General features: G+C 40.0%; 1 protein-coding gene across 1 annotated transcript in view; it reads right to left on the bottom strand.

Moving 5' to 3' along the window:
* Positions 1 to 23,006, bottom strand: part of LOC123763329 (paired box protein Pax-7) — a 122,423-nt gene extending 99,417 nt beyond the window's left edge. The window contains exon 1 of the mRNA XM_069303019.1: positions 22,675 to 23,006. Coding sequence (XP_069159120.1) covers positions 22,675 to 22,741 — 67 coding nt within the window. The 5' untranslated portion in view covers positions 22,742 to 23,006. The remainder of the gene's footprint in view (positions 1 to 22,674) is intronic.
* Positions 23,007 to 23,418: the final 412 nt, after the last annotated feature.

Raw genomic sequence — 23,418 nt, 5'->3', positions numbered from 1 at the left:
GGGGCGTGGGGGTTTGGAGGAGGCGTGAGGGTCTTGGAGAGGGGCGTGAGGGTCCAAAAGAGGATTACAAATGAGGATTTAATACACTCTTTGTTTTCTGACTACAGTAGAAACTATGCAAATTATACACCTGTATACTTGCAACTACACAAATGTATACTGGGAAGTATACAAATGGACATAATCCTGTATATCTGTTGCTCAGTCCTATATATTGACTAGGAGAGGGGTCCCAAAACTGGGGACAGGAAGCCTGCGGCATTTTGACTTATTGACACCCCACTCTCCGTGAACAGGGGCATTAGGTGAGAGAAAACGTGCCCAATCGTCTGTATCTCACCCCCACCCGGCTGTGGAGGGGAACGGTGACGAAGACCACTACGCTACAGGCATGCTGAGTGAATCAGGAATGCTGAGTGAGTCCAGCATGCTGAGTAAGGGTGTGTGTCTGGTGCCTGCGAATATCAAGATTCAGTAATGATTGTAAGATTGCAAGATAACGTTGTAGAATTACAGCAGCATCCCTGACCTCTTTCTCTGTTTCTCTCTGTCTCTCTCTGTCTCTCTCTCTGTCTCTCTCTCTTTCTCTCTCTCTCTCTGTCTCTCTCTCTGTGTCTCTCTCTGTGTCTCTCTCTGTGTGTGTCTCTCTTTCTCTGTCTCTCTCTGTGTGTCTCTCTCTCTCTGTCTCTCTCTCTCTCTGTCTCTCTCTCTCTCTCTCTCTCTCTCTCTCTCTCTCTCTCTCTCTCTCTCTCTCTCTCTCTCTCTCTCTCCTATGAGAATTAAAATATCCTTAACCATTTTCACACACCAAAAAATATTCACGTCATCTCTCCCTTGTCCTATCCTCAACTTTCTAATTTTTCCATCCCCTCTTCGTCCCCCTATGTCGCCCCTACGGCTAGTCCCGCCCCGTCCACCGGCTGTTAGAGCCGCTAATCGCATGGTCACACACCTCTGACTGTCTCAGGGACTCAAGCAGGTCGGTGAAAAGTGGCATTGTCTTCTGTTTGCTCAGAGATGAATAGCGTCAGCCACCTATACCCTTTTCCCCCTCTCTGATGGCTGGGCTAGAGTCAGGTAGAAGCAGTTTAATAGCGTGTCTTTTCACCTGTTGTGGCCCCTGTTCACCTAGCAGTAAATAGGTACCTGGGAGTTAGTCAGCTGTCACGGGCTGCTTCCTGGGGATGTGTGTGTGTGGGGCGGAAAAAAAAGTAGTAGTAGTAGTAGTAGAAACAGTTGATTGACAGTTGAGAAGCGGGCCGAAAGAGCCAGAGCTCAACCCCCCCGCAAGCACAAATAGGTGAGTACATGATACTCCTCCCATGGGGACAACTCGGGGAGGATTGAATGGGAACTAATCCATAGTTTTTCGCCTCCCCCTTGTTCACCCAGCAGCAGTTAGGGACCTGAGAACAAACCAATTGGTGGGTCGTTTTCCAGTGGAAATCTTGTAGGATAGCACGTATGTGGCAAGGGATAACTTGTTATCATGACTTGGGTATCTATCCCTGTAGCCAGCTGTGTCAAAAAAAGGGGGATGAGGTATGTTGTGTTAATGAGCGATATCATTCCTCGGTAGAGCGACGGCCTCGCTTTATGCAGGTCGGCGTTCAATCCCCCGACCGTCCTTTAAGTGGTTGGGCACCATTCCTTTCCCTCCGTCCCATCCCAAATCCTTATCCTGACCCCTTCCCAGTGCTATATAGTCGAGATGGCTTGGCTCTTTCTCCTGATAGTTCCCACCCCGAATATGGGACTTTCAAGGGTATGGAACTACCAGGAGAAAGCACCAAGCCATTACGACTATGTAGCACTGGGAAGGGGTAAGGATAAGGATTTGGGATGGGACGGGGGCATGGAAGGAATGGTGCCCAACCACTTATGGACGGTCGGGGATTGAACCCCGACCTGCATGAAGCAGGTTATTACTCACAAAACCACCATTCCCCTCAACGCGTGTATTCCCCCATCACTCAAACTCACTCACTCAATTTACTCATTATTTCATAGCTTATAATACTCAATATAATACCCATAATACTCACCTTCCATCCCCTTGTATAAGCACTCAGTCACCCGAAGCCTCTAGGAGGCTATTGGCTGTAAGGACCTGAATAACCGTGTAATTTTCTTCAATTGAAATAGATCAGATTGTGGATAAGAGATAACCCCCTTGTAACCGGACGGCAGCTGACGATATCCACCGCTAAAGGGGGAGGATATCTACCGCCTAGGGGTGGATATCCACCCGCCAAGGATATCGCTTTTGCGTTTAGATGCCGCCTACTGAAGTAGATTATATGCTTGGCTTCTATTCAGGCGGAGGAAGTTAAGTGAATACCTTACATCTGAGGACGTAATCACTATAATTCTTCTCTAATAGAATTCACTTGTATATTTGGTGGGTGGGGCGGGGTGGAGGGATAGGAGAGGGGGGGTTAGCAGATGGAGGATGAGTGGGGGGTGTGGGTGTAGACATGGAGGAATAGGGGATAGGGAAGGTGGAGATGTTGAAGGATGTTTAACAGTGATGATTGGTACTGGATTGGTACTGGAGGTGGTGGTGGATTAACAGAGGGGGTGATTGGGGGGTGGGGTAGTGGTAGAGAGGAAGAGGGGGAAGAGGGGGAAGAGGGGGTGTGGTGGCAGAGATTGAACCAAAGGGGGTGGTAAGAAAGGAAATATTAAAAGAGCAGAGGTAGGAGTAAAATAGGTACCTGGGTGTTAGTCAGCTGTCACGGGCTGCTTCCTGGGGGTGGAGGCCTGGTCGAGGACCGGGCCGCGGGGACACTAAAAAGCCCCGAAATTATCTCAAGATAACCTCAAGATAGGAGAATAAGAGAAACAAGAGGTACTCTCTAATGGTACTCGGAGGGTACTCTCTGAGGTACTCTTTGAGGTACTCTTTCAATGACTCTTCAAGATACTCAAGCTACTCTCAAAGATCAATTTTTTTAAATTATAATCGACACAAAATTATTAACTAAAATTTAATTATTATTGGACATCATAGAAGTTTTTGATCTAGTTTCATAAAGATTAATATATTTGTTTACGTTAAAATATATTTATTAAAAAAAAACTAAGTTGCCCGTTTTATATTTGGTACTACTAGCTTATTTATTTATTTATTTATTTAAAGGAGAGATTTCATCAATTCCTTTGTAAGTGAAACTAATAGCAAAAATGTTGTTAAAGATTATTTTCAGCTTTACTTCAACGCAATACTTTTCCTCTTATATCTGAAGATAACATATACCTGTATTTATTTATTTTTCCAACGACTCTGGAATATTTAATAAATAATATAGTTATCATATTTTGGCTGTTCAGTAGGGAATATTTTGGTCAAATATACACTTCATAGCTTAAAAAAAAATATAAAAGTCACTATCTACTAAAAGGCACAAAAGGTGCCAAATAAATTTGGTTATTTACACAAAAGCATACATTTATTTTTTGGTGTTTTTATATATAAATAGTGACGGGAGGCAGTAGACACCAACGCTGCAAAAAAAGTGAAATTACTTATTTTTATAAAATAGGAATTACTTTTTTTCCTTGAAAATTATGATTTGACCTTAAAATTTTATTTGGATTAATCATATTAATAATAATTATTATTGTTTATTATTATTATTTTAATTATTATTATGTTAAAGTAACTAAACATAATGCGATAAAAATAGCGAAGTTTAGAATCGAATGGAAAACAATTTTGAGTGGGTTTAAATTAACATAAAATTTTCATTCCATAGCTATTAACCCTAAGAATGCAGAAAATCCTAAACCTATAGTAAATTAGATTCCATAATTCTCAAGAGAAAGAATAAGAGAGAGAGAATTAAAGAACTGGCTAAGAAACCGTCAATTCTGTTGTAATGTTCTCAATAGTTTCGTAACTACCGTTGTTCTTAATATTTAAGAGGCCCTCAGCAATTCATCAATAAATCCGGATTGCATGTGACGTAACACGATCATGTAGAAAAATGCAAAATGCATTGCATCGTGTTTAAGGCAACAAGGAAGATTGTTCGTAAGCGCCGCCCCAGGCAGAGACGGCTATGCCCTCTGAGCTCTGTGTTGATAACAGTTAAGCAAGTCTCAGCTGTGTCTGGGTACAAGTGACAGGATGAACAACCCAGCGGGTTTTCTTCCTATTGGGGAGTGTTGTACATGCTGCTATCGCGGTGTGTCCACTCACAGGATGAGTGACGCTGCCCAATACTGTCACTATGGCGGTGTGTCCACTCACAGGATGAGTGGCGCTGCCCAATACTGTCACTATGGCGGTGTGTCCACTCACAGGATGAGTGGCGCTGCCCAATACTGTCACTATGGCGGTGTGTCCACTCACAGGATGAGTGGCGCTGCCCAATACTGTCACTATGGCGGTGTGTCCACTCACAGGATGAGTGGCGCTGCCCAATACTGTCACTATGGCGGTGTGTCCACTCACAGGATGAGTGACGCTGCCCAATAAACTCACCCCTCGGGGCAAAATAAAAATAAGAATTGTTTAACGTATTCTCGTAGTTATTGGAAGACTGATGCAGCTTTGCGAGAGATAACAACGTACTTGACAATAGTTCCAGCGCAGTGATATCAAGAATCAAAACAATTAAATCCAAGAAATAGTCAAACGCACCTTGAAGGAAAAGAAATAAGTTATTCAAGTAGCAAAATCTCTGGTTCACCCTCATTTGGACTACCATACCCAAGCATATTATTATTATTAACATCTTTATTGACAAAAATAAATTACAATTTTGCCTAATCTGAGGAATTCAATTAGGTGTTATTACAGTGAAAATAATGCTGGTATTCACTGTCACACAGGACAGAGGGTCATACACAAGACAATAGGTCTAAACTGTAGGCTGAAACACACACACATTCACATATATCATGGTTACAATCAACTACAATAGACAGTATACATGATTCAATTTACAAATATGTAAACCCAACATCTTATTGTTCGCTGGAGACCTACAGAATGACATCTGCTTTGGAGAAAGTCCAGCAGAGAGAGAGATAGAAAGATCATCCCAGAACTAAGTCGACTCTCGTATCAAGAACGGCTGAGAGCAACAGAACTATCAACACAGCAAACCAGACATGATAAGGCTGTTCTCATCAACACCTTTTAAAATACTAACAATTTGGAGAATATTAACCCAAACCACTAATTTATGAAGGCAAACTTAACACTTACAAAGAGCAACGGTTTCAAGCCCAACAAGCCACAGTATATACAGGAAATGCTTTTTCACTCACAGGGTTATAAACCCGTGGAACCGCCTACCCGCCGAAGCTGGAAATGCCAAATTACTGCCGCAAATTAAAAAATCCAGCGCGAAAAATGACGCCTTTGACAAGACGCCGACTTTCTGTCTTCATCAAGGTCACTAGAGAGTGGTGGTGGCCGTTCAAGTTTCACTATAACACAGATTTGTCTAACATTAATGATAATGAAACAAATATCAAATATTTGTTTGTAATTTCTGAATGGTCAAGTCAGCGGCGTGATGCAATCAGGTTCAGTCTGGCTAGTAACTGAATGGGTGACTGTTCGGGCAATCAGGTTCAGTCTGGCTAGTAACTGAATGGGTGCTCGGGCAGTCAGGTTCAGTCCGGCTAGTAACTGAATGGGTGCTCGGGCAATCAGGTTCAGTCTGGCTAGTAACTGAATGGGTGACTGTTCGAGCAATCAGGTTCAGTCTGGCTAGTAACTGAATGGGTGACTGTCTATTCGGGGCAATCAGGTTCAATCTGATTAGTCACTCGACGAAAGACCTTGTTGACCTAATCTCCGTTTGCCCATCAGGACAATATGACATCAGCAATATAGAACAATGCCCCTCTCTCGCACCTGATCCACGACTCATCAGAAACTGAATTGTCCTCTTGCGAAACCTGTACATCCCTCCTCATCCATAGCGACCCTTGTTTACATGTTCTCAGTGGTTTATGAGCTCCGAATCGCCACGAGGTTATCTTCCTATCTTGAGATTATCTTGAAATGGTTTCGAGGCTTAGTGTCCCCGCGGCCCGGTCCTCGACCAGGCCTCCACCCCCAGGAAGCAGCCCGTACCAGCTGTCTAACTCCCAGGTACCTATTTTACTGCTAGGTGAACAGGGGGATCAGGGATGAAAGAAACATTTTGCCCATTTGTCTCCGCCTCCACCGGGGATCGAACCCAGTACCTCAGGACTACGAACCCGAAGCGCTGTTGTAAACCCAATTATTGTTGAGTTTACAACAATAATTAATTGTTAAATTAATTAAATAATTAAATTAAATTAAAACCGCTGCGACAAAGGCAAGATGTAGATGTTTCGTGAATGGAGTCGTAAATGCTTGGTAAATCGGGCCGTAGCAGAGCTCCCCCCCCCTCCTCATAACTCAACTGTGCTACCCCCTTCCCCCCCCTAACACGAGACGAGGGGGGGGGGGTGGTGGAGACTGTCTGGGGGGGGTGGTAGTGAGGGGGGGTCACACTTTAACACACTCGTCAAGGCATATCCCACACTTGGCACTGGCCCTCTTCACTGCCAGCTTACAGTGCCAGGGAGTGCCTCTTCTCCCCCCCCCCTTCCCTCCCCCACCTCACCCCTCATCTTCCCCCTCACCCCTCATCTTCCCCCTCACCCGGAACACCCTACTGGTGACCCATCCTTCTCATTAATGAGGAACAGTCTGCTCAAAGTATCCTGCAATCCTTAGTGCCGCGTGAAAATATGAGATTGTGAGGTATGGGTGGTGAGGGAGTGAGGCATGAATAGTGAGGGGAGGGGGGTCACCAAAAATGCTGCTATGAGGAATCATGTGTCGGCCCCGCCGGACTACGAACCCCGGACTCTGTCCACTCGGCCGCGAGGACCCTATTGTGTGTGAGAGTCCATTTCATTGAACACTAACACCAACATTCCCTTTACATTCTATTATCGTTTTCACATCCCCTTTTCCTCTCTCCCCATCCCCCCGTACCCATTCCACCATCCCCTCTGATGATCCACGGGGTTATGGTGTCTAGCCCCATCCATGCATCGTTTGAGCATCTGTCGTAGATCTGTTTGGCCAGATGATGCATTCATCTCGTCACACAGAGATGCTGCATCCCTACCGTCAAAGGTGACTGATTTGCTCTCTCAAAAAATTAAATTAAGAAAAATTAAAAGATATTAAAAAAAATTAAATCTTAAAAAAAGATCTTTAAAAAACAATCTTAAAAAGTTAAGATATTATCACAGATGCTTACAACATCGATCAACAACAGCTGCAAAGGTTATATAGAGCTTGTAAAGTTATATAGAGCTTGTAAAAGTTATATAGAGCTTGTAAAGTTATATAGAGCTTGTAAAAGTTATATAGAGCTTGTAAAGTTATATAGAGCTTGTAAAAGTTATATAGAGCTTGTAAAGTTATATAGAGCTTGTAAAAGGTTATATAGAGCTTGTAAAGTTATATAGAGCTTGTAAAGTTATATAGAGCTTGTAAAAGGTTATATAGAGCTTATAAAAGGTTATATAGAGCTTGTAAAAGTTATATAGAGCTTGTAAAAGTTATATAGAGCTTGTAAAGTTATATAGAGCTTGTAAAAGTTATATAGAGCTTGTAAAGTTATATAGAGCTTGTAAAAGTTATATAGAGCTTGTAAAGTTATATAGAGCTTGTAAAAGGTTATATAGAGCTTGTAAAGTTATATAGAGCTTGTAAAGTTATATAGAGCTTGTAAAGTTATATAGAGCTTGTAAAAGGTTATATAGAGCTTGTAAAAGTTATATAGAGCTTGTAAAAGTTATATAGAGCTTGTAAAAGTTATATAGAACTTGTAAAAGGTTATATAGAACTTGTAAAAGGTTATATAGAACTTGTAAAAGGTTATATAGAGCTTGTAAAAGTTATATAGAGCTTGTAAAAGGTTATATAGAGCTTGTAAAAGTTATATAGAGCTTGTAAAAGTTATATAGAGCTTGTAAAAGGTTATATAGAGCTTGTAAAAGGTTATATAGAGCTTGTAAAAGGTTATATAGAGCTTGTAAAAGTTATATAGAGCTTGTAAAAGGTTATATAGAGCTTGTAAAAGTTATATAGAGCTTGTAAAAGTTATATAGAGCTTGTAAAAGTTATATAGAGCTTCCCCAAGGTTATACACAGACCTCCATAAGGGTGTAGAGAACTCCCTATGGTTATAAAAAGCTCCTAGGTTATATAGAGCTCCAGAAGGAGATATATATATATAGAATTCCCATAGATTATATAGAGGCCCACATGGCTATATAGAGTTCCACGAGTTTACAACCAGCTTCATGAGGTTATATAGAGTTCTCAAGGTTATATAGACACAAAAGTATTCCGTGTAGTGGAGAAGACCAAGAGATTCTCTAAGATGAATATAGCAGTTTTAAGATGAATATAGCAGTTCTAAGATGAATATAGCAGTTCCAAGATGAATACAGCAGTTCTAAGATGAATATAGCAGCTCTAAGATGAATATAGCAGTTCTAAGATGAATATAGCAGTTCTAAGATGAATATAGCAGTTCTAAGATGAATATAGCAGTTCTAAGATGAATATAGCAGTTCTAAGATGAATATAGCAGTTCCAAGATGAATACAGCAGTTCTAAGATGAATATAGCAGCTCTAAGATGAATATAGCAGTTCTAAGATGAATATAGCAGTTCTAAGATGAATATAGCAGTTCTAAGATGAATATAGCAGTTCTAAGATGAATATAGCAGTTCTAAGATGAATATAGCAGTTCTAAGATGAATATAGCAGTTCTAAGATGAATATAGCAGTTCTAAGATGAATATAGCAGTTCAAAGATGAATATAGCAGTTCAAAGATGAATATAGCAGTTCTAAGATGAATATAGCAGTTCTCAGCTTCTTAGATATCTGTGGCGTAGCACTGCTGGTGGCCTTAATAACCCCTCCAGATATTGATAGGCCTCAAGTCCAAACACCAAACTACCATCTTGTTATTTTTATCTACCCCATACGAATATACCTATATTATATATGTAGCCTTTGCTTTAAAAAAATCAGTAAGTTTTATTTGGTAATAATACTAGGTAACTCTCTTCATAGATTTGTAGCTCAATGTTTACTTCCCTATTTTCTCAAATTTCTCGTATATAAATTTGCTTTGTATGCAGACGAGGAGTCACAATAACGTGGCTGAAGTATGTTGACCAAACCACACACTAGAAAGTGAAGGGACGACGACGTTTCGGTCCATCCTGGACCATTCTCACAATCGACTTTAGAATGGTCCAGAACGGACCGAAACGTCGTCGTTCCTTCACTTTCTAGTGTGTAGTTTGGTCAACAATTTTTGTATAATAATTTGGGTTTATACTTTTAGAACCTTCATGTCATCCTCCTTAAACCTTTTTTTTCAATCATTCACTTTGATCTCTGTATCCTAATAATCCAAGTGAATGAAAGTAATCCATGTAGGGGATCTCACAAGGGCACTGTAATCCACGTAGGGGTCTTATAACTGCAAAATTAAGAGAAAGGATAACATAAAAGGTTCAATTAACCATTATTTCCATTATTCGTCTAGAGTCTTCTCAGTTATAGATTTATTTTTACAAATACATTCCACAATTTATCTGGCTGATGTCCATGTTTTCCTTTCTATATTTGTCAACACTACATCTAACCTACAATAAGTTAATTCTACAATAAGATTATTTATGTTGTACCTAGTAACCAGAACGCAGTACTCGGCCCACTATGCAAAGCCCGATTTGCCTAATAAGCCAAGTTTTACTGAATTTATATATTTTTCAATTTTTTTTCTTATGAAATGATATATATAATATTGCGTCAGTTTTTGACCTTTATCTCGTGTGTGTTAACAAAGGCTTCAGAAAGGTGTTTCAGAAGTCACTGCCAATACCCTCGTTTTCTGCCCTCGTTAATCTCGGCTGGAACAGCTTCAAAAGCCTCGTTAAAGGTCTTAAAGTCTGTCATTTACAATATATACGCCACGGTCTTCAGGTTCCAATAGACTTAAAAAAAAACAATGATTGGAAATTTGTGAAACATGATCTTTTTTTTTTTTTACTAATTTCACTTTAAGGTCTAAGCTAATTTTCATTTTGTTTTTAGGACGAGTAGAAATTTGAAGTTTTTGCTTCGTATAATTTTTAATTTTTTAACGTGGCCACTAGAGGTATGGTGGCTCCTGAGGTAAATTTCAGGTAAATATGCTGCCTCCACTGATCTTCTAAGCGTTCTTATGTACTATTATGTAGTATTTTATGTAGCATTAGGTAGTATCACTCTTATGTAGTATTTTCAGTCGATATGAATAATTCTCACTTGGATAAATGACAGCTTTAGAGAAGCATATTCTATTCAACGGTTTATGTATCACATTTTAATTTTTGAATGTTTGAATATACATTAGAAACATTGAAGTAAAATATTTTTAATGAAATTCCACCGGATTTGATAACATTAAAATCTCTGTTGGACACGTAGCTTGTTCATCATTTATTAATATAACATGAATGTTAATCTGAACTTTTATTTAAGTTTAATTGAAACACTTAAGGCTGCAGCAAGGGATAATTTGCTGGTTATAATTATTACATGAACTGACTTGGCCTAACCAAACCTATCCTGAGTATAATCTAGTGTAATCTTGTCTGACTAAACCTAACCAAGGGAATGGAATTATCAGGAGAAAAGTGCCAAGCCATTACGACTATATAGCACTGGGAAGGGATCAGGATAAGGATGGGACGAGGGTGGGGAGGAACCTAACCAACTTTAACCTAACCAAACTTAACTTGATGGAAAGATATAACATAGTCATGTTCCGGTTATGCCTCCATTTGCAAAAAATTATTTCTTTGTCAAACATTCACCCTCGTTTGTATAATAAATTTCACAATTTCATCTTTGAAGAAGTTATGGCTTTGTCATTTCAAGAATACAAATATTCCACATGAAGAAAATTTTCTTATTTGGATATATTAGATATTTTGTAAGGCCCAAAGTTGCTCAAAATTACAGAAAATGCAAATATTTACATTTTCTTAAATGTTAATAAGACAAAAGAATATATGGGCTGTAAGAATAAGGAATCTATTGTCTTCGTCATTAGCAAAAATTCTCATATTTCCCTACAAAAAAAAATTTACCTACAAAATTAACCCCTTGGATAATTTTGTAGTAATTTGAGCCAATTTCTTAGAGATATGTTGAGGATACTTAAATCTTACATTGCACTTCTTTACTACCTTCTTAATCTTAACATCAACATTTTTAGTGCATTTGTGGAAGTTGAGGTGAATGGAGGGGAATTATCAGGAGAAAGCGCCAAGTTATTACGACTATATAGCACTGGGAAGGGGTCAGGATAAGGATTTGGGATGGAACGGAGGGAAAGGAATGGTGCCTAACCACTTATGGACGGTCGGGGATTGAACGCCGACCTGCATGAAGCAACCTGCATTCCTTTAATAGATATTAACGGACAAAACACATGTTTCACCACAGTTGTTTTATGAAAGAATGTTTCGCAGGTGTTCTCACAAAATTTTCTTTTGGTACTCCCCATCAGTAATATATATATATATATATATATATATATATATATATATATATATATATATATATATATATATATATATATATATTTATTTATATATGCACACTTCCCAAGAGTGTAAGTCTATCTCTTCTACATCAATCTCCCAGTTACATCAACTATCGTTTATTCATTCCAATTGCTTTCCAAACAGCGTTTCTTAAAATATACATTAAACAGCTAAACACTCTACTACTCCCCAGAGTCAACAACCACAACAAACAATTACAACACAGCCCCTTCCCCCTCACGCTAACACAACCAATAACACAATACACACAGAAATCACAATAGCCTGATGCATCAAATGAACAAATTCACGAAGGGATGCAAAACCAATCCACACACTAGAAGGTGAAGGGACGACGACGTTCCGGTCCGTCCTGGACCATTCTCAAGTCGATTGTGATTTGTCGATTCTCGATAAACACAATCGAGAATCAAGTCGATTCTCAAGTCGATTGGGACCATTCCCAGTCGACTTGAGAATCGTTTCAACGGTTGAGACTTGAGAATCGACGTTTCGGTCCAGGACGGATCGAAACGTCGTCGTCCCTTCACTTTCTAGTGTGTGGATCTGTCAACACATATACATATATACACACACATACACGTGGGAGAGAAGTTGTTATACTGAAACTATGCCTCCACCACCAATGCCGGGGAGCCGGTCGGCCGAGCGGACAGCACGCTGAATTTGTGATCCTGTGGTCCTGGGTTCGATCCCAGGCGCCGGCGAGAAACAATGGGCAGAGTTTCTTTCACCCTATGCCCCTATTACCTAGCAGTAAAATAGGTACCTGGGTGTTAGTCAGCTGTCACGGGCTGCTTCCTGGGGGTGGAGGCCTGGTCGAGGACCGGGCCGCGGGGACACTAAAAAGCCCCGAAATCATCTCAAGATAACCCCTACTGCCAACAGAATTACTCCGTTTCAAGAGCGTAGTTTGCCGTAGATAATTCGAATTGTCTTTTTGGAAAAGACAATCAATTTATATTTTGGTTTTAATTACATATTGTTTTTAAATAATTTTATTACAACTATAAAAGATTTGTCAAAAACAACATGTCAAATAAAAATATTATTTATTGAATCGCTGATTTTGACAAATATCATCAAAATGTTTTTGATACAATTTCCATCAACAATTCTTTGAAACAAATAAACAACATACTCAACAAAAAAAATTAGCAAAAATTTATAAATAAGATTTCAACAATTTATACAAATCAGTTTGAAATATATAAAAAAAAAATCCAAAATACATAAAGTCTATAAAAAAAAGTAAGATATTATAGAAACCTTAAAAACCCTTTGTTTGTAAATAAGGTAATTTAACCATGTCGTGGTTCAGTGGTTTAGGGTGTGCGCTTGAGAGCACCAAGTGTACAGGTTCGAACCCTTCCTATAGCTTCTGCTGATTTTTCTCAAGGTAATTGATGATTTTCAAGGATTTTGAGGATTTTCAAAGATTTCAAGGATTTGAGGATTTTCTCAATCCTCAAAATCTATGAGGATTTTGATAGATTTTGAGTGAGGAGTTCAACTCGAGATTCATTCTAACGATATGAATTGATTATAGCTTGTTAAGATCAGTTATTCTATCAGTAGTAGTAGTAGTAGTTAGAACAGTTAAACCACTGTAATGGTTATTCTTTGATATAATGTGACGTATTCTTTGATATAATGTGACATATTCTTTGATATAATGTGACATATTCTTTGATATAATGTGACATATTCTTTGATATAATGTGACATATTCTTTGATATAATGTGACATATTCTTTGATATAATGTGACATATTCTTTGATATAATGTGCCATATTCTTTGATATAATGTGACATATTCTTTGATATAATGTGACATATTCTTTGATATAATGTGACATATTCTTTGATATAATGTTGGAACAAAAACCATACTTATGTATTTGTGAAAATTTATATATGGAATTTACACAAAGCCTTTCTCACTCTCTCCTGAGTTATATTTACTAATGAGTGACTCCTATTTACCTCATGTGAATATTACTTCAAGGTCTGAATGGGTGATTAGGACGGGATTTACATATATGGAGCAACCACAACAACATATTGGATCAATGGTGACGGGTCTTACATATTTTAATAAATACTAGTTGTTAGCATGAAAGCACACTAAACATTGATTTTAGTTAACAATTTTCCAAACATTATGGGTTTATTTACGAATATTTTAATTAATCCTTCGAAAAAAAGGGATTTTATGAAGTGGAAATCTTTTGGGATTAAACATTTTAACATTTGATTAAAATTTAGCAGATTAAAATGTTTAAAAATCTTATATAATCTTTTCATGGGAAAGCATTTAATTTAACAAATTTATCTATATCAAATAACTTATAACCAGACGCTATGAGCCCTATTAAGATTTTAGTTCTATTAGTCTTAAATAATTTAGAACAAAAGCTTCAATAACATAGACAAAAGTACAGTAAATGCAAGTTTTCAATAAGCTGAATTAGGAAATTGACCAAAACAAATTTTGATTAATGGAGAAATGCTGTTTCTTAAGTTTTCTTGAGTTTCATAAGTAAATTTCGAGTTTAAATCATTTGAATTCAAGTAACAAATTTTACCACATGTAAATAGTTACTGAAAATTTTAAAATTGTCTATACATTTACGTTAATATTTGAGTTTAAGACTGAGGAGTGGCTCTTAGTCTTGAACCCAAATGTTAACCTAAAAATATAGACGATTTTAAAAAGACTTAATTTTACCAAAACATATAATGTGAATTATAGGCATATAATGTGAATTATAGGCATAACAATTCCAGGTATTACATTAGCAAAATTTGGACCAAAGGCAGATTACATAGATTCAAATTAAATTTTCAAATATCTTCTGTGAGTAGAGATTACCATCAAAGGCAACTAATTAACAGGAAGTTGCTATCTTCAGCAATATGTTGAAGATAGCGACTTTACTTTGACTAAAATGACAAAATTTGTGTTTTTTCTTGTTTAGGTTTTCAAAATCGATAAGATTCCTTAGATGGGACATTTGACAATATTTTTAATTTACACTAAATTATTTAGTGTAAATTAAATTAGACTTTTAGACTTTTTAAAGTCTATTAGACTTTTTATTTAAGCTGTAATAGGGCTTAAAGCATCTGGCTATTGGTTATTTAATATGGAAATGTGTTGTAATGGTTTTAAAAATTTAATTTTTCTCTAAGACTTTAAGGAAAATGTTCTGATACTAAATTTATACCAGATGTTAAAATTTTTACATACCCAAAAGAAATTAACTATATTAAACTTCACTTTTTTTAAAAGGGTGGTTAGGCAATTTTAGTTATGTAACTCTTACACATAAATTAATTTTGTATATCGTGTATCAATTTATTATTATCTATTACCTGTATTACCTGTTGTATTACCTGTATCAATTTATTTTCACAAATCATTATAGTTTGGTTACGTCAAACGAAAACGAAGTGATATTTTGATATCGGAAGTTGTGTGGTTTTATATATGTAAATGATATCTTGAAGTTATCTTGAGATGATTTCGTGTCTTAGCGTCCCTTCGGCCCGGTTCTCGACCAGGCCTCCTTTTTGTTACACATCCCTAGGAAGCAGCCCGTAGCAGCTGTCTAACTCCCAGGTACCTATTTACTGCTAAGTAACAGGCGAGGCATCAGGGTGAAAGAAACATTTTGCCCATTTGTCTCCGCCTCCACCGGGGATCGAACCCGGAACCTCAGGACTACGAATCCGAAGCGCTGTCCACCCAGCTGTCAGGCGCGCTAAATTATTAGTTATTAGTTAGATCGAGTTACATTGCTCGATACTTCAATATATTATAAATACCACACCTGTGAGTGAATGGGTACCTCTTCCTGTACAACCTGGGGCCAGATTCACGAAGCAGTTACGAACCTGTCCATCTTTCCTCAATCTTTGGCGGCTTTGTTTACAATTATTAAACAGTTAATGAGCTCCGAAGCACCAGGAGGCTGTTTATAACAATAACAACAGTTGATTGGGAAGTTTTCATGCTTGTAAACTGTTTAATAAATGTAACCAAAGCCGTCAAAGATTGAGGAAAGATGGACACGTTCGTAAGTACTTGCGTAACTGCTTCGTAAATCTGGCCCCAAGTTCGTAAGTGCTTGCGTAACTGCTTCGTGAATCTGGCCCCTGAGGATTTTACCCTTAGGCTACTTATTTTCCCACCTCGATCACAGCATTCTAGTGATCACGATCCTTGTGATCAATCAATATTATTATTATTACTCGTTAAAGGTCCAAGAGGAGCCGAAACGTCGTTTTTTTTTTAATTTTCGGACATTTGGGTTGGTTGAGAAGCTTGAACCAAAGCCAGAATATATGAAAAATATATGAAAATCATTATATGAAAGTCAATTTATGAAAATCGCGACTTTGGCTTCAACCCCCCCCCCCCCCTAGAGGATTCCGTTGAATCCCAGGTTTTATTGCTTTCTTGACCATGCTGTGGTGCAGTGGTCTGAGGCATGTGCTTGGGAGCATCCAGAGCATAGGTTCGAATCCTCCCTACGGCTCCTACTGTTTTTTTTTTCAATTCATACATTACGTTAATGGGATATTTTTTGTGCATGTGGATTGGGTATCGAATCTATATTTGGTCACTCCTCTGACTTCTTCTTTCAGATTCGATCCTAACAGCTTGGAATCCATTTATGTGTTTAGCAATATATCCGAGTTGAACAACTCTGAATATTAAATTCCTTTATTTATATAGGGAGGGGCTCAAGTGTGTTAAACACACACACACACACATACACAGTGTGTGTGTGTGTGTGTGTGTGTGTGTTTGTGTGTGTGTGTGTGTGTGTGTGTGTGTGTGTGTGTGTGTGTGTTTTAATTCAATTTTTAATGGGCTTTATGTTATATTCGTGTTCCACATAATAGCCAAAATTACTCTCACTAGTCCTAGTTGAAAACTGGCATTTAGCAGGATAACCAGATGAAATACATATATTTAATCCGAGATAAATTACTGGATACTAAATGAAATAAACACGTGGTAACTGCTAATTAGTAACAAATATAGACAGAAAATTAACTATGTTAAACTCGGTTTCTTGTAATTGCTTATTAGAAATCCTTTTAATAATGTTTATGATATCCTGTAGTAAAATTCTTTTGATGTTCGGTGTTGGTGAAGTTCGGTTATGTTAGGCTTGGTTATGTTAGGTTAGATAGGCCAGGGACGCAGGTTCAATCCCAATATATAGCCACAATATTTTTTGTTCCACACATTACGTTTTTAGTCATTTATGTATTGGAGCGCTGACGGCTAGGAGGCAGACAGCGCTGACGGCTAGGAGTCAGGCAGCGCTGACGGCTAGGAATCAGGCAGCGCTGACGGCTAGAAGCCAGGCAGCGCTGACGGCTAGGAGTCAGGCAGCGCTGACGGCTAGGAATCAGGCAGCGCTGACGGCTAGAAGCCAGGCAGCGCTGACGGCTAGGAGTCAGGCAGCGCTGACGGCTAGGAATCAGGCAGCGCTGACGGCTAGAAGCCAGGCAGCGCTGACGGCTAGAAGCCAGGCAGCGCTGACGGCTAGGAGACAGGCAGCGCTGACAGCTAGGAGCCAGGCAGCGCTGACGGCTAGGAATCAGGCAGCGCTGACGGCTAGGAGCCAGGCAGCGCTGACGGCTAGAAGCCAGGCAGCGCTGACGGCTAGGAGCCAGGCAGCGCTGACAGCTAGGAGCCAGGCAGCGCTGACGGCTAGGAGGCAGGCAGCCCTGACGGCTAGGAGGCAGACAGCGCTGACAGCTAGGAGACAGACAGCGCTGACGGCTAGGAGACAGACAGCGCTGACGGCTAGGAGGCAGACAGCGCTGACAGCTAGGAGACAGACAGCCCTGACGGCTAGGAGCCAGGCAGCCCTGACAGCTAGGAGGCAGACAGCGCTGACAGCTAGGAGGCAGACAGCGCTGACGGCTAGGAGACAGACAGCGCTGACGGCTAGATTTATCTTAGAGGTTTGAGGTTAGAGACTTAGAGCTTAGAGGTTTGATTTAGAAAACCCGTTAGATTTATGACCCTTGACTGGGAACTATGCAGTTGTAACTAAGTGCACGGTTCCCTAGCAGTGATTTCGGGGCTCAACGACCCCGCGGCCCGGTCCTCAACCAGGCCTACCTCCTGGTCTGGCGCTCGGGATTCGTAATCCTAGCGTCCGGGTTCGATCCTCTAGTGAGGGCAGAAACAAATGGCCAGAGTTTCTTTCACCCTGATGCTCCTGTTACCTAGCAGTAAATAGGTACCTGGGAGTTAGACAGCTGTCACGGGTTGCTTCCTGGGTGTGTGTGTGTGGAAAAAAAATTGATTGACAGTTGAGAGGCGGGTCCAAAGAGCCAGAGCCCAACGCACGCACAACTAGGTGAACATTCAGGTGTGAGAAGAATTGAAGAAAGGTAAGAATAATGGGAACGAACAGAAGAATAGGAAGAGCGAAAGACAAGGAAAATAGACCAATTTCTAACAAAATCACTAAATATCCACACAAAGGAACCGAGTAAATGAGAAAACGCAGTTTCTATCGTTCATTTATCACTCAGTTACGATAACTAGAGGTATGAGAGAGAGAGAGAGAGAGAGAGAGAGAGAGAGAGAGAGAGAGAGAGAGAGAGAGTTACAGAATGAAAGCGAAACAGAATGAAAGAGAGAGAGAGAGAGACGGAGAAAATGAGACAGAGCGAGGGACAGAAAGAGAGGTAGGGGAGAGAGAGGACGAAGAGGGGAGCAAATGGGTTAGGGGGATAATTGGGAGTGGGGGGGAGTTAATGGGGGAGGGTTGGGGCGGCTCCCAGGACCCCCCTTAAACCATCAAAGTGTGACCAAGGGGGTAACCTGAACCCTGAACCAAACCCGATGTTGTTCCAGCGGTTCTTAGTGAACCCACGGGGTTCATGTTCTACGGGTCTCTCGTTGCTTGTTCTTGCTGTGTTCTTTAATTACGGGTTTCTTGTTGTGCTTGTTCTTGCTCTATGTATGTTCTTCCCCTTTGCTCTGTTCTTGTCAGCGAAGCTGTCTTTGTTATCAGTGTATTTGTTGTTGAAAGTGGATGTATCGTTCTATCCCCGAGCTCTGAGACCCCCGACGACACTCCCTTGTAATTGCCTCGTTAACTGCCCTGGGGAACCACTACCGTACTCTCCTAACTGTGGGATCATCCAATGGCTGGTTGGCTGCCTGGTTCCTGATTGTCGGAGTTCCCTGTCGACCTCACGCACGGCACAATTCAGTCGTGTTATAACACACGGTTGGTGCACAAAAGGTTCGGTATTAGATTACTGACATTCGTGTTGAAATGTGTAATAGATTACACGCATTCGTGATCTCCCTCTGATGCCACTGTTCGTTTGTATATATATATATATATATATATATATATATATATATATATATATATATATATATATATATATATATATATATATATATATAATGTGTGTGTGAGTGTGTGTACTCACCTAGTTGTGTTTGCGGGGGTTGAGCTCTGGCTCTTTGGTCCCGCCTCTCAACCATCAATCAACGTGTGTGGATGTAAGTGTGTGTGTGTAAATCACGAAAATTAACACGTGATGATATATTATGTATATAATATATATGTGTGTGTGTGTGTGTGTGTGTGTGTGTGTGTGTGTGTGTGTGTGTGTGTGTGTGTGTCACACGAAAAATTAGCACGTAATGTTACGTGATAACGTGTAAATATGAACGTAAATGAGACGTGAATCACGTGAGTGTAAAATCTGAGCTCGGCGCTCTAGGAACCAGGCCTGCAGGGTGCTCACAATATGGAAGGAGCTCAAGAGAAGCTAAGTGATACCTACCAGAGACTTTAAACCCTTCCTGGATCCCCCATTGTGGAATTTGGTAGAAATACATCCTATCATCCATGTCACGTATGATGCAATCTACAATACAGTAGGGAAAAAATACATTTCTACAGACGGAGTTTCGAACTCGGGTCTGATAATTGACCGTCGATCTACTAACCAGGCCAGGATACTGAATGATCTCAGAGGAACTTAAGTAGAACATATCTATAACTCGAGACTATCCATGGAGGTTATCTTCTTGAGGTTATCTTGAGATGATTTCGAGGCTTTAATGTCCCCGCGGCCCGGTCCTCGACTAGGCCTCCACCCCCAGGAAGCGGCCTTTGACAGCTGACTAACTCCCAGGTACCTATTTACTGCTAGGTAACAAGGGCATCAGGGTGGGAAAAAAACTCTGCCCATTGTTTCTTACCGTCGCCCGAGATCGAACCCGGGACCACAAGATCACGTGTCCAGTGTTCTGTCCGCTCAGCCACCGGCTCCCTCACATATATTTTGAGCCCATTTCCTCTCAAATTTACAACCACTCAAATCAAATCAAATTTATAATTCACGAACAAAAAAATAACCATCAAATGTGTTTGTAACTATGAATATAAAATTACTTTTAGAATGAGAATATATATATATATATATATATATATATATATATATATATATATATATATATATATATATATATATATATATATATATATATATATATATATTACAGGTAATACAAGACTTAGCTGTTTTCACAGTCCATGTAACCTGGGTACAGCTTTATGTAAGGTGATATTCTGTAACCTTCTGTACTCTGTAAATATCATAACGTAACAAATATGAACGAGTTCTAATTACCCAACTATATATATTGTCAGGTCATGATTGTACCCTGATTGTCTTCTTCCAGATTGTTGAGCCTGTGTCTCATGGGTTCCTTCCCACAATATGTATCACGTGTCTAAACTTTGTAATTCATATGTATCCCTCTACATAACTCACGTCTGTCAAATTTTCCTCCCACACCCCGTTCCTCCTAGAGGATTAATTCCCACTCAGCATGCAGAGGGCTCACCATAGCCCGTGCTACTTGCCCCGCTCCTGTGCCAGGTAAGTTACGGGCTCACCATAGCCCGTGCTACTTGCCCCGCTCCTGTGCCAGGTAAGTTACGGGCTCACCATAGCCCGTGCTACTTGCCCCGCTCCTGTGCCAGGTAAGTTACGGGCTCACCATAGCCCGTGCTACTTGCCCCGCTCCTGTGCCAAGTAAGTTACGGGCTCACCATAGCCCGTGCTACTTGCCCCGCTCCTGTGCCAGGTAAGTTACGGGCTCACCATAGCCCGTGCTTCTTGCCCCGCTCCTGTGCCAAGTAAGTTACGGGCTCACCATAGCCCGTGCTACTTGCCCCGCTCCTGTGCCAGGTAAGTTACGGGCTCACCATAGCCCGTGCTTCTTGCCCCGCTCCTGTGCCAAGTAAGTTACGGGCTCACCATAGCCCGTGCTTCTTGCCCCGCTCCTGTGCCAAGTAAGTTACGGGCTCACCATAGCCCGTGCTTCTTGCCCCGCTCCTGTGCCAAGTAAGTTACGGGCTCACCATAGCCCGTGCTTCTTGCCCCGCTCCTGTGCCAGGTAAGTTACGGGCTCACCATAGCCCGTGCTACTTGCCCCGCTCCTGTGCCAGGTAAGTTACGGGCTCACCATAGCCCGTGCTACTTGGAACTTGTTCCGAGTAGCTGAATCTATAACAACACTCAGCATGTGTACTCACACCAACTGCTCATTGATGAGTATGTTGTCTCCTCATCTACATACACATACCTCATAATTACATCATACTCCATGTAGTCCCATGATTAATGAGGCTGTGTTTGTCAGCATCTTGCGAGTGTCTAGAAGGAACCAATTATACCATCTTGGTCAGGGAATTTACCCCAGTAATTGTTGGGTAGAATTCAGCAATGTCGGTGGTATACTTTGTCTGTAGCCTCGGTGCATGGGTAACCACTTTATTGTTATTAACTACGGCTACAAGACTTAGTAATCAAGACTGTGTGACCCTTTTAACAGTTAATTATCGCTACAAGTCTTTATTAGCAATTGTACACATATATATTTTTTGTAGCTTGTTGAAAACTTCCTGTCATAATATTATTTTTTTGACGTACACAAACTGTGATAATGTTAACTTTATTATATTTATTGCTACGAGAAGCAATAAAAATTTAGGGAACCTTTATTCTCATAAATTATAGTTACAAAACTTGTTCATTTGAATAACTGAATTATCATCAATAATTCGCTAGGAGAATTTTAAAAATAAATTCTATGAATGAATAAATTACAAATAAATTTTAAATAATAAATTCTTTATTATTATAATTAATTTTTGCTACAACACTGTATAAAATATATTCAGGATATTGAATACAAAATAAATAGGAATAGAAATACTAAGCACTGTGAATATTATGATTAATGTAATATTCTTGCATACACAATACATACCATACACACACAAACACATATTATGTATATTAAACCTCATTCAAACACTTATACATGTGGATTATGTATAACCAATATCTTCTTAAGATGTCTGCTAATAATTCCACTTCAAGTTATTTAGAAAGATAACACATAGATCCTTTTAATAATGTTTATGATATCCTGTAGTAAAATTCTTTTGATATCACTCTAGGTTTAAGGGGTAATTTTTTTTGCTTTTGCTTTTAAGGGGATTATACAAGATGACAGTAATTTCAGAATTTAATTACAACGAAAATACAAATCTTCATCATTCATGGGTTGTATTAACAGGCCATTTTATTTATAATAGCGGACTTAATGCTGGCTTTCTCGACATGTATAAACATCTGACTTTGTCGAACGAGGCGATTGTTAAACACCGCTGTCCGAAACCGATTGGAATTTTGTCATTATCTTTATGACAGGTATATATATATATATATATATATATATATATATATATATATATATATATATATATATATATATATATAAGTTTAACGCAGAAAATATTTTTAGTGTTAATTTAGAGACAGCTTATGTCTAGCGTGTGATGACCGCTAGGAAGAGGAAGAAAGAGAGATAGAAGAGATAAGAGGAGATAAAGTCAGGCATTAACAGTTAACGGGGAACAAGAGACCTTGCCTCCACTTACCCTGGAACGGATAACCAACGAAACAGGGCTGCATTGTCTGCATCATGGCCGCTCCTGTTACCGTCATTTCCCGTTAACTTAACACAACATTTGGTATCCGGAACGAGGGAGAACACTGGATAATTTTCTATGGGCGAATTCCGCAGCGTTCGGGGCCGGAGTAACGCGGCAATGCGATACGGGAAGTGTTAGGGCGTTAGTCTCTGTTGAAGAAGGCACTTCGCGCGGGGAACTTAGTCCTGGACGGAGATAAAGGGCCACGCTTGGGAGTGGGAGAGTTTCTTTTAAGTGTGTCTCACATAGGCACTGAGACACCGCGTGGTATGTCAACAACCAACACTTCACAACTAATAATCTCGCGTTCTGGCGATCGCTTCCCGCCGGGATACGCCCCCCCTTCGCTTTACAAGACCCACGTCGGTTCCGATTGGTTGGTAGCGATAGGTTCCGCCCACCGGATAGCTCGTCGCGCATGCTGATTGGCTAGTCTGCAGGGAAGGCGGGGCTATGTCGCAGACTTGGCGCCTTCTACAAATATTATGAGGAGGTGGGCGGGGCGAGGCTGCGCCGTTGTCAGATCTCCTGGATGGTTTAAACTGCTCCATTACGACAGGTCAGGGAACCAGGCCTCCTTAAAGGCACCCAATTGGCCTGTTAGGTACGATCATTGGAGCATTCTCCAGCGAGCATTTCTACCCGGGTGGCGCTATTATCCCAGTGGGACAGTCGTGGGGTCGGCCCCCG

This window comes from Procambarus clarkii, chromosome 49, assembly GCF_040958095.1.
Source record: "Procambarus clarkii isolate CNS0578487 chromosome 49, FALCON_Pclarkii_2.0, whole genome shotgun sequence".
Classification (NCBI taxonomy): domain Eukaryota; kingdom Metazoa; phylum Arthropoda; class Malacostraca; order Decapoda; family Cambaridae; genus Procambarus; species Procambarus clarkii.
This window is presented reverse-complemented; position numbering and strand designations above follow the sequence as displayed.